The sequence below is a fragment of the Gigantopelta aegis genome, chromosome 3, assembly GCF_016097555.1.
Source record: "Gigantopelta aegis isolate Gae_Host chromosome 3, Gae_host_genome, whole genome shotgun sequence".
In the NCBI taxonomy this organism is placed as follows: domain Eukaryota; kingdom Metazoa; phylum Mollusca; class Gastropoda; order Neomphalida; family Peltospiridae; genus Gigantopelta; species Gigantopelta aegis.
Window position 1 is genome coordinate 4,620,890 of NC_054701.1, and position 13,350 is coordinate 4,634,239.

Below are 13,350 nucleotides of genomic sequence, written 5' to 3' on the forward strand. Positions count from 1 at the left end.
ATTAGCCTTGAGCTGTATCATCAGGATTCATGAATTTTATCGATTATTTTTGCACCGTTAATTGTCAACAACGTGAAATTCAATTTGGCCGTCCATGCATGGTTCGACATGTCCCGTGTAGTATTCGGTCAATTTGTTTTACTTGTCTTACTGACATTGTTGTCAAGTGAACGAAAACGCTTCAAAATTTGTAAAAAAAAAATAACGTTTTTTACATGTAGCATTTTTAGTATGCCAAGAATATCCAATAATTTACGCGAACGGGCGATTGGCATGCTTGATGCTGGCATGTCGACAGAAGACGTTGCAAGGCATGTTGGGAGTTCTAGTCGAGCGATACGAAATCTTCGCGTAAGATTTCGAACGACAGGAAGCACCAACGACTTGCCACGTCGTGGACGTCCGCGTGTTACAACGCGTGGTCAAGACCGCTATATCATGAACACGCATTTGCGCAATCGATTCCAAACTGCCACTGTTACTGCTGCTAACACACCTGGGCTTCATAATAACCGAATCAGTGGGCAAACTGTTCGCAATCGTCTGCGGGAGAACGGTTTAAATGCACGACGTCCTTACGTCGGATGCGTTTTAACGCAATGTTATCGATCGTCTAAATCGTCTTAATTGGGCACGTGTACACACTCGTTGGATATGGCGACGCTGGAATATCGTTCTTTTCAGGGATGGGGGTTCTGTCATGGTCTGGGCAGCCATTGCTCATGGTTATCGTTCACCACTAGTCGTCACTGATGGCAATTTAAATGCTCAACGTTACCGCGATGACATTCTCGCTCATCACGTCATTCCTCTGTTCCATAACAACGCCAACATCTCGATTTTTCAGCATAATAATGCCACCTCTCATACAGCTAGAGACACTGTAAATTTTCTTAGGACAAATAACATTGATTTCATTGATGACTTGCCCGCTAAAAGTCCTGATCTCAACCCCATCGAACATGTCTGGGATAGTCTGGACAGACGATTGAGGCGTCGTCCCAACCCACCCGCTAATGTCAACAAACTTCGTCAAGCGCTCATTCAGGAATGGAACAATATTCCACAGGCAGAAATCAATACTTTAATCAATTCTATGCGCCTGCGATGCACTGCTGTGGTCAGTTCAAGAGGTGGTCATACCCGTTATAATTTTTTTTTTTTTTTTTAACCCCTACCACACTTGGTCAAAATTTCTCCCAGTTTCTGTTAACCTATGGCCATGATTTTTGCACCAAACGATGCATCATGGAACACTCTTTAAACGCATATATAACAATTATTCCCCCGGTTTGTTTTCATCAAGTTATGTTCAAGCAAAGTTATCGGAAGTTTCTTATTTTGTTCAGTATATATATACATTAATTTCTGAGATTTTTTAGTACATACATATAAGTTTACCCTCCGCACCCTCTGGCAGAAACCCAGGGTAGGTATTAAAATAATTATTTGGTGTAGAGTATTTTTAATATGACATACAGAAAGCATTGAAAAGTACAATTTTATTATGCTTTAATAATCGACATTAGCTTTAAAATTATTTAACCATCATTCCTTCTGGCCAGAGTACATATGTTGTTCCTGCCAAAGTGTTAGCATTTTAATTTTAATGACAATATACTGAACCGACTATAAACGTTGTTAACTAACGTAATAATTCACGTTTTGAAGGTGTTTTGTTTTGAAAATCAAAAGAAAGGAAGGAAGGAAATGTTTTATTTAACGACGCACTTAACACATTATATTTACGGTTATATGGCGTCAGACATGGTTAAGGACCACACAGATATTGAGAGAGGAAACCCTCTGTCGCCACTTCATAGGCTACTCTTTTCGATTAGCAGCAAGGGATCTTTTACATGTACCATCCAACAGAGAGGAGAGCACATACCACAGCGTTTGATGTACCAGTCGTGGAGCACTGGCTGGAGCGAGGAATAGCGCAATGGTCCCACTGACGGGGATCGATCCCAAACCGACCGCGCATCAAGCATGCGCTGTACCTCTGGGCTACGCCTCGCCCATCAAAGAAAGGAATATTTTTCAAACTACACCCTGTCACATTTCACATTACGGATATTAATAAACTACACCCTGTCACATTTCACATTACGGATATTAATAAACTACACTGTCTCATTTCACATTACGGATATTAATAAACTACACCCTGTCACATTTCACATTACGGGTGTTAATAAACTACACCCTGTCACATTTCAAATTACGGATATTAATAAACTACACCCTGTCACATTTCACATTACGGGTATTAATAAACTACACTGTCACATTTCACATTACGGGTATTAATAAACCACACCCTGTCACATTTCAAATTACGGGTGTTAATAAACTACACCCTGTCACATTTCACATTACGGGTGTTAATAAACTACACCCTGTCACATTTCAAATTAAGGGTGTTAATAAACTACACCCTGTCACATTTCAAATTACGGGTATTGATAAACTACACCCTGTCACATTTCACATTACGGGTGTTGATAAACTACACCCTGTCACATTTCAGATTACGGGTGTTGATAAACTACACCCTGTCACATTTCAGATTACGGGTGTTGATAAACTACACCCTGTCACATTTCAGATTACGGGTGTTGATAAACTACACCCTGTCACATTTCAGATTACGGGTGTTGACAAACTACACCCTGCCACATTTCAAATTACGGGTGTTGACAAACTACAGCCTGTCACATTTCAAATTACGGGTATTAACAAACTACAGCCTGTCACATTTTAAATTACGGGTATTAATTTTCTAACATATGATTATTTCCAACGATTGATCTAGATAAGAAGTAAGTACAACCTCTATCATATGCTACTATCACCGAATAGCAGCCATTTCTAGAAACGTACATACTGTACGACCTTTGAGTTGCATGCCGTGGCTTCGTTTTGAAATACATTTTACAAATATAACACTGCTAATCTTCCACAAAAAAAACCCGCCTCGAAATTAAGCACTAATACAAACAAAATTCAATGAAAAATGTCAAGCAAAGATTGAATCTTAAGACTGTCAGTGGGAAAAGGTCCATACACGGATGTGTTTTTTAACTTCGTAATACAAAGACCCCTAAAACGGCGGTGTAGTGGTTAATCTTAAGACTGTCAGTGGGAAAAGGTCCATACACGGATGTGTTTTTTAATTTCGTAATACAAAGACCTCTAAAACGGCGGTGTAGTGGTTAATCTCAAGACTGTTAGTGGGAAAATGTCCATACACGGATGTGTTTTTTAATTTCGTAATACAAAGACCTCTAAAACGGCGGTGTAGTGGTTAATCTCAAGATTGGTAGGTATAGGGTTTGTATCCAGGCACCGGTTCCCACCCAGGTCGAGTTTTAATGACTCAATGGGAAGGCGTAAAGCCACTAGATCGAATTATAATCATTGTCTTGGCAATACAGCCCAGATAACTGAAGTGTGTGCCCATGGCAGCGTGCTTGAACCGTAATTAGATACAAACACAAAAAGGTTAAAATAAAACGAATTGGAGTTTATATTTTTTTAAATGTGACTGAAAGCAATGGTAATATAATGTCGACTAATTGGTTGTATTCTTATACTGACGTTAACGAACAAAAGACTAAAACAAGATATGGAAATATACAGTATTATTTAATGTTTAGTAACAAATGAGAGCTGTACTCTACAGTACACCTAACTTGTATATAAGACTATATATACAGATATATTAATAAATTTGAGATTCGATGTACACAGGTGAAATAAGAATATCAATTAAAATAGTATACACATGACATTCATAAATGCATTCGTTATATGGTATATACCACAATCACAGTTTCATCTTTATAACGAGTAGTTTCCAGCAGTAGATTCTGATCATAATGCGAGTGCGGAATATGGCTGTTCAAAAATTAATCCCGGGGTAGGGGTAGTGGTGGTAGGGTGGGGAGTTTAGGAGGGGCCATTGTTTACATATCTGCTACCTACAAATTAAAATCGTACTAGTATTTAAATAATAAATACATAGGGAAAATATCATAACTTCTAGAACAACTTTACGATTACGGTGTGTCAGCACCCACCCTCCGACTACCCTAGTTCCGCACAAAACTTGTCACCCTATATGTAGACCGACCCGGCACGTTTCTGGCACAGTAGTAGCTACTACATGAAGACTGGTTCAAATTAAAATATAGAAATTTACTGGCCAAATTAAACTGTTTATGACAAACACTGCCACATTTACCACCAATAGCAGGGATGGTAGCATTGACTGCGACATTGAATGAAAAGTTGGACGCACTTCGAACTTTGACCCACTGATACCCATTTTGAGGATAGAGGTTCGCCTTTAGACATTTAACAATTATTACTATAAACATTCGTCTTGCGTTCTAAACTTCGACCCACTGATACCCATTTTGAGGATAGAGGTTCGCCTTTAGACATTTAACAATTATTACTATAAATATTCGTCTTGCGTTCTAAACTTCGACCCACTGATACCCAATTTGAGGATAGAGGTTCGCCTTTAGACATTTAACAATTATTATTATAAATATTCGTCTTGCGTTCTAAACTTCAACGTGCTACTGCCATCCGGCACCGGCTAGTAGTAGTCGATATCAGTGGCGTAGTCTGGTCCTGGAATAAGAACCCAGTGGACCATTTCGTCTACATTTCCCCTCGTACGAATAGACCAATAATGCCCTATTAAAAACAGCTTCATGCCTGAATATTAATATAAAAAAAAACACACAAAAAAACAAGTTACTGCGGTCAGGGCCGTACCCTGACCAAAATCCATGGGGGGGCACTAAATTTTATAAATAATTTTTAACATACTATAAAGATTAAATCTGGACCTTTTCAGGGCCGTACCCTGATCAAAATCCTAGTTGGGGGGGGGGGGGGGGGCACTACTTTTTATATATAAAACAAATTGTGACTTGTCCAAGAACGCGGAACCTTTTAGAAGTCCGGGGCATGATTTCCTGACATGAATTACAAAATTGACCAATTTCCAACAATAAATTTAAACAACTTCAATGATTATTTGGCAGAGTATTGTAACCCGATTTTTTAAAATTATTATTTAAAGGACTCGTAAAGTTAGCCATTTTCAAACGGTGACTTTAGTTATCTTGTAGGATTTTATAATGCAAGAAGGGTTTAGATGAGTTGGGACATGACGTTGTTGGATCTGAATTACTATATTATTTTGGAGGGCATTATTAAATTTAGGACGGCACTTAGGGTCAAGTCTAAGATGTTTTTTTAAAGCTGCACTCTTAAGCTAAACAGACTTACTGTGACAACAATCCGTCAAGCTAAACAGACAAGTGTTTTTTTTATTTCGAAGTCTAAATAGACAAGTGGCAGTATGACGTCATGAATTCAAATTCCAAAGTTATATTCAATTTCTGATAGCATGATATAGCAATCGGTTTTTTCCTCTCCAAATAATTGCAGGTTTGTTTGATTTGTATAGTAAATGTAGGACATTCCTGAAGAATCTGATGTGTAGGTCATTCCTGTAAGATATGTCAGGTAGATACAGCTCTTGTTTCGCAATGTCACATATTGAGTTTGTGGTATAGGTGACATTGAAGCACATTGTGTTTTTATTGCAGTTCAGTATTGTACATTTGTTACAGCTGTAGTACATTAATTTAATGAGCTAATTGGCTCCAGTTACATTTTGTAGAGTATATCTGTTCTGGGCAAGGAATGTATGGTGTGTTCCGATGGCAAAGAAGCATAGCTAGTCCACTAAGGCGATCATGGGCCATACTTGCTCTGGTCCACAATTTCAAGCGCCTTAGTGCTGAAAATGATCTTTCACATGCCACACTGCCAACAGGAGTAGTGAGGAATATCACCAGAATTCGGTGAATTGCTGGGAAATACACTTTGTTGCAGGCTGCCAAAGTGGTACAACCATCCGCTGGTCTGGACTCTACTGGAGTATGTTGGAACAAGTGTTTCCACTTCTCTACTTCAACTTGAAGATACTCTCCCCGTTTCAGAAATTTCGAATAGTATTCATTTATTTTGGCCATGCATGTTGGTGTAAGATGTTCCAAATTCACGGGTACGAGTGCTTCAGTTATACGTAAATGTCCTGTTTCCGATTTGTTTCAAGATTTGCCGAGTCTGTCATTTAAGATACACCTTGTCAGTTTCGTCCTACAAGTGTTGTGGCACAAAACATTTCAACACCTGCTTTTTCCCTGACTAAATTAGTTTGGATGGGGCAGGGGGTGTTGAAAAGTATTAGAGGGTTATTCCTTTAAGGAGAAGTGATGACATTTTTAGACAGTCCCTTAGCGTTCGTGAACACGTGTCGGTGAACGCAGTTTTGACAACGCATGCCTTGCTGCAACTTATGTGCACGCATTTTGTTTCTGGAAACGATTCTGTAGGAATACAGCTATATTAACTCACCTCATTACAACAACAAAAAAACACACACAAAAAACCACTTTTATATTATTTTATAATAGTAGGGACAGTAGTAGTAGGGTCTATTAAGATGATTAGGCAATATACAATCAGCATTAATTTTATTATTCAACTGAACACATCGTGTCCGTGACATCGATTGTGTCAACATTAATGCAAATGGTAATTTTTCAAGACTTGACAGCAACTTACCTTGTTGATTTGTGAAAAAAAGACGATACACTTTGTTGTGTGTATCTCTTTGCCTTCTTAGCGCTCGGCGCATCAGAAATTGGAGAATTGGACATTGCCATTTTAGATTTTGTTTCCGTTATGCATTTCCTGTTCTATTTTTAGCGCGTTTGTCTCGATATACAGTATTATTATTTAATATGGACGGTCAGAGACCTGTAGCCGTATAACATATTATAACCTCTAGAATATTACCTGAGCGTATGACATACAAAATACAGGGAATTAAACACTATACAAATTAAACCCTGACATTTCTATGCTATTACTGGAGATATATATATAAAAAAAAAGGACAAGATTCTCAGGAAAGGGGGGGGGGGGCAGCTGCCCCCCTGCCCCCCCCCCCCCCCCCCTGCCCCGCCCCCCGGAGGGTACGGCCCTGGCGGTGGAGTTTGGCGTCAGCACACTGCTCTATACTTTTGAACTGTCGCTGAGCACTGAACACATTGAGAACATTCTGGGACATCTGAAATTGATCTGTTCTATCGTTTTAGTGCCGAGGTGGGTTTCCACTACCAAAACTTGGTTGGATAACAAGAACAACAGTGGTGGTTGTTTATCCTCCAATAATAATCCCTGGATGATACGAGTAATCTTTCGCGTTCACAGCTCTCTCGTACATGGCCAAAGCCAACGCCCCGGCAACGATAGCCAGGATTATCGAGACTATGATGAGTCGCTCAGCGCGTGTGACATACTTGATAGCTAGGTCAATGTTCCCTTGCAGAAGACCTTCATCAAACGCCTTCTTCGTCTTAAATGCATAATAACAGGCCGGGATTCCGGTAGGGAAAAACATCACAGCCGCGATAACTGAAAATATTTTGATGAAGGTGATCCGTCTCGCTCGGAGCGGACGCTGAAACTGTCGACCGCGCTCAGGTATTGCCCGAGTCTCAATCGTCCTTGACCCGTCCGGAAGCGTCGTCATGACCCTCTCCTGGAGAACGACGTTGTGACCTCCTCTGTTGTCAAACACCACTGGCCGTGAAATAGAAATACTGGTGTCTGCGTCAGTGGTGCCGTCTTGGACGCATTTCGCGTGGTCTAGGTTAGCATTCCCGTCCAAGTGGCTGCTGCCATTTTGCTGAAAGTTTTCGTTAGGCAGAGGGTCTGCTGACGATTCCTCGAAAGCCGCGTTCAAGTGACCATTGCCATTTTGCTGAGAGTGTTCAGAAGGTAGAGGGTCCGTTGATGACGCATCGAAAGCTACGTTCACGTGACCTGCGGATACCATATCGGCAAAGTTGGATTCAAATTTCAAATCTCTGCTAGTGTCAAGGTCATGTGAGTCGCTGGCGACAAGATGGCTGACATCGTGCGATTCTCGATCTGCCATTCTGAACACAAAACAAAACGAAACAAATATTAAAAGTAGATACAGAATGAATATATGAAATATTTAAAGTTGCAAAACGCTAAAACATTGAACATTCAATTCTCAAATTGCTTTCTATATATTTTTGCTAACCTGCCTGACAAATAATACCCTTTTAGTCGTTCTTTGTTAAAAGTAGAGATGATTTTTGTAAATTATGTAGATTTACCAATAATATTATATAGAGAAAACACACGAGTTTAATTTAAAAAAATGTAGCTGTGTTTGTATTTTACATTGTGCAAAAGAAACTGCAGATTGACATGTTATAGTATAATGTGAATAATGTTAAAAAGTAATTGATCATTATATATTTAAATAAATTATTTAATAATCACGAAGAACGGGTGTGCGGTCCTACACCGAGTTATATAATTGCCTAGGAAAAACATCTGCACAAGTGTTTTTATTATTAATCCATTGCGTATTTATTCTGTAGTTCAACGTTTTCATTCCCGTTTTACCTAACAGAAACTAAAACTCGTCATTACAAACGCACATTAATGTGACACGCAGTGTGTACAAGTGACACGTGAGCCGGGTATATGAAGATAGATATCTGAGAGATGTCATAATAAGACACGGGGATATCACCAACTGTTTTTTTTAATCTGTACATAACATGCTAGGTGTAACACGTGCCACCTGTATAAGCAATCAATCTGCGTAAAGAGAAAACGATATTGGACATGGATATCACTATCATTTCAAATGTAATTTTTAATGAAAAATGTTTATCAAGACATATTACTATAAAAATATCAGCACATTGGAATTAAAGAATTGTTTAATTGTAATAACGTTAAGTGTACCCTCTGGAACTTCAAAATTCATTCCTGAAATTAGCAACATTCAGTAAATCGCAGATCTATACACTATTCCCAATACTACTAAATACTATGTTAAGTCTTAACTCATAAAAATCTTAATATTATATTTGGTCACTTCTTGTCATCAGGTATCCCCTTAAAGTAGTGTGTAGTTATGACATACCATCAATGTATAGATTAAACAAGGTAAGACACAAGACACGACAAGACAACACAAGACATTTATTCGGTTATTGAGACCACATGACCAAGAGAACTACTTTTAATACATAAAAAGAAGAAGATTAAACAAAGAATTGTTAAGTGTCCTGTTTTTCCCATGTAAATATTCGTTGTAAAAACGTCCTCATATATGATGTCGTCTAAAGGCGTTTTATGTGAATCGGATGATTACACGACATAAAATCGACATTTTTGTACAATGATAAATATTATATACTTAGTATGTTACAGGGTACAGGAGAAAGAGAAAACGAATTAATCAGATTTATGTCCGTGTAGTATGGGACATGCACTTGTAATTATTGATAACAACTCGCGGCAAGTTTATTATTTATTTGACATACCAGACGTTACAATAGCATTCTAGAAATGGAAATGAAGCTGGTGAAACTGTGTCGCTGAAGAAAATGTTGAACTGTGATCATCATATTTATAGTTCGTGACATCTGGACAGATACCACAATACACGGCGCTGTTGAATTCGCCAACACTGAGTCATGACCACATTAATCGGTTGGAAATCAGTAGCGCGTTCACAAAAACAAAAAAAGGAATATTTGTGTAATGTCAACACAGAACATTTTAAACAATACATTTTTGGCATGTAACATATGTTTATGTCCACACTCGGACGACGGAGATAAAAAGAGGAAACCCGCAGCCGTCACATAGGTTTACTATTACTGAAAAAGCAATAAAGGATCTTCTTATATGCACTTTCCATACGCACGACAGTACATACAACGAATCATGGGATTATTGTTGGAACGGGAAACGCTCCGCGTCCATCGAGGATGATCGATCCTGTGTGCCTCACCTGTGATGCGAGCGCTCTACCGCTGAACCCTGGCTCTGGAAAAGTCTATATAAAAGATCCCTTGCTACTAATGGAGAAATGTAGCGGATTTCCTCTCTTAGACTATATGTCAAAATTACCAAAAATGTTTGACATCCTATACCTGATGATTAATAATTTTATGTGCTCTAGTGGTGTCGTTAAACAAAAACAAACTTTAACATTTCCTACCCCGAAATCAGATCAGAATACACCTATATCTCTTTAGTACTACCGTTCTGTTGTAAAAACATAATCCACTGCATTGTCCTCTTAATACTGATTTTGTTTAACGACACCGCTAGAGCACATTGATTTATTAATCATCGGCTGTTGGATGTCAAGTTCAAGTTCTTTATTTTTCTTCAGTTTTACAACTCATCAGCTGACAATCTGATTAAAATTAGCTCTACTGGGTCTACCAGTAGATCTAACAGCATTGCGTGGACTCAAATGTCCAGGTGACATTTTATCTATAAATAACAATTTAAATATCGACCAATTACACTTCGCCTTTTATAGTGTTATTTGGGAGCATACAAATTCTAAAAATATCGGGCGAGACTATTTATGCAATGGCGAACTTGTTGGTCTATTTCAACATTAAAAAAACAGGGGGAAAAGTGCAGTAATAAACTCTGGATTGTATATTAGTATAAACAGATTTTATGGCTATACCATCACGGGGTTTTGTTTTATTCGCCTTGAAACGAATTTTATATACAATTTAAATTGAAATCGGTTTCCGGCATACTTCGTAATTCACCCGAAAAATTTCGTATACCCTCGGCATAATCTCGAGTGTTTTCATATTCTTTTCAAATCACTGGCATGATTTTGCAAGTAAGGTTTTGATTGGTCGAATGAAAGGTCAGCTGGACAAGAGTTCCAACGGGCTGCTGTTAGATCCACATGTAATGGAGCTAATTTTAATTAGATTGATCAGCTGAATACATAACATAAATAATACAACATAGCTATATCAAACATTTGGTCATTCTGATATATTGTCTTGGAGAGCAAATCCGCTTTATTTTTTCATTAGTAGCAAGGGATTGTCTATATGCACCATCCCATAGACAGAGATTGTAATAATACCTCTCTTAACGAACACCGGCAATTAAATTAACTATATAGCTACATAATGGAAATACGACTTGTAATAACAAAACCTAGATATAAATAGTATATTTCACAAGACGTTTCAAAGTTTGTAATCAGCAGTTACAGGACACCTCATAGCCATGGGCGTCATTTGCAAGGAAAAAGGGGGGGGGGGGGACAATTGGGTTCTAACAATATTTCGTGCGACTAATCGCGAGCGCTCTAGGCGTGAAGCGACTCTAGGGGGGTCTGGGGGCATACCCCCCCCCCCTCCCGGGCTGTCTGAGAACATTATTTAGAGTAAAGTGGGGGGGACATCAGATATTCTGTCCCCCCCACTGCTAAAAGTGTGGGGGGGGGGACATGTCCCCCCTGTCCCCCACCAAATGACGCCCATGCTCATAGCTTTTGAACGGTCGTGCAGTTCGTGTGTTGGTGACACAACTTTATTACACATTCTCAAATTAAAAGGTGGAAACTTCAGAAGACAACACAAATTGTAATGCAAATTTAAGGCAAATTATTAGTTTACGCAAATCACGTAATTGAACAATCGGTTACCTACAGGCAAAACACATGTGAATCGACTTTTCGTTACCAAACTTTTGAGATATTGTCCCCTCCCCCCCCCCCCCCCCCCCCCCCCACCACCATGCAGGATCATACGTTTGTGTTTGTTTTTCTTTCGTACGGAACAATACTTTTTTCCGGATACAAGCAACGGCTCTTGTCTGTCTATATCGCAATGAGCAACACGTACCACTGCTTGGCGTTCTAGTCATAAAACTATGATTTGAGAGACAGGGAGACAGACCGACAGAGAGAAACAGAGTCCAATAGAGGGGGAGGGGGTAGATAAAAATGTAAAGATACAGAAAGAAAGAAACGAAAAGACAGACTAACAAAGAAAACAGGAGACAGACAAAGAGAGAGGGAGACAGAGAGACAAAGACAGGGAGAGAGAAAAACAAAGAGAGGCAGAGTGAGACAGAAAGAAACAGATATACAAAGAGAGAGGGAGACAGAGATAGACAAAGACATATACAGACAGACACATACATACATACAGACAGACAGAGAGACAGAATGTAAAATACAAAAAGACAGACTAACAAAGACTAACAAAGAAACAAGGAGACAGGGACAACGAGAGAGAGAGAGAGAGAGAGAGAGAGAGAGAGAGAGAGAGAGAGAGAGAGAGAGAGGGAGAGGGAGAGGGAGAGTGAGAGTGAGAGAGAGAGAGAGAGAGAGATAATCAGAAAGAGAGAGAGAGATAGAGGAGACAGACATGTATGGTAATATAATGAAGGCTAAAGTAGTCTATCTTCAAGAACCTTAATGAGCTTAGGTCAAAATCGACCATGAAATCAATTTCGAAGAAGCTTTGTGGCTAAATAATTAATTCCATGGCTCGTTAACATCAACACAACAATTAGAAATACTCTTGACAATCTCAAACAGATATAGAACGAAAATTATCGCATTAATCCACAGCTTCCTAAATATCTGTACAGGTAAAATATCGACCACGGTATTCGTCCTACAAAACTGTTGATGCGTGTATGTGTTGGTACTTAGTAGTGTGTCACACAGGTATTATTGCCAAGGTGATGTTGAGAGAAAATAGTGACAGAGACTATACTCACCTGTAATTGTGAAAGCAGGTGTCGAGCCCAACTAGATCACTTGTTTCGTCGAAGCGGGGCCATTTTAATATCAGTTTCAACACACTCGCCAACTGGGACGGGTCCCCAGACAGGTGATCGATAGATTGTTTTTAATCAACAATGGCAAACAGCCACTCAAGCGTGAACATCCTGTGACGTGTGCGCAGGTCTATTTATAGCTTTGTGAACTGCTTCTTTATATCACGTGTGAGTAACTAAAACCGGTTTCAGTGACCGCTGTTTTTACCTGTTACCGTGTAGCGATCACGCGTGATTTACAACATACCCTTAACATGTTTCACAATTATTGTAATAAATGGAAGCTTAAAATCAATATCAACAAGACAAACATTTTAATTTTTAATGGCACAACCAATGATTACAAGAAATATTTTACAATCGGAAATAAAGTTCTCCAAAACGTTAAAATATAAATATTTAGGTTTAACTTTTAATAAGCAAAACAAGTTCAACACAACAAGAAAAAATGTATCCCAACAAGCTACAAAAGCAATGTATTTTGTTTTATCTAAATCTAAAGATAACAATCTATCAGTAGAATGTAAGTTAAAATTGTTTGACACTATGATATTACCTATTCTTCTGTATGGA

The 13,350-nt window shown here is 38.8% G+C and overlaps 1 protein-coding gene across 1 annotated transcript; it reads right to left on the minus strand.

The window, feature by feature from the left end:
- Positions 1-3,634: 3,634 nt before the first annotated feature.
- Positions 3,635-12,888, minus strand: LOC121367417. The gene is made up of 2 exons (XM_041491572.1): positions 12,718-12,888; positions 3,635-8,042 (listed from the first exon to the last, which is right to left on the minus strand). The coding sequence occupies exon 2, from the start codon at positions 8,039-8,041 to the stop codon at positions 7,259-7,261; it is 783 nt and encodes a 260-aa protein (XP_041347506.1). The 5' UTR covers position 8,042; positions 12,718-12,888; the 3' UTR covers positions 3,635-7,258.
- Between the last annotated feature and the right edge of the window lie 462 nt (positions 12,889-13,350).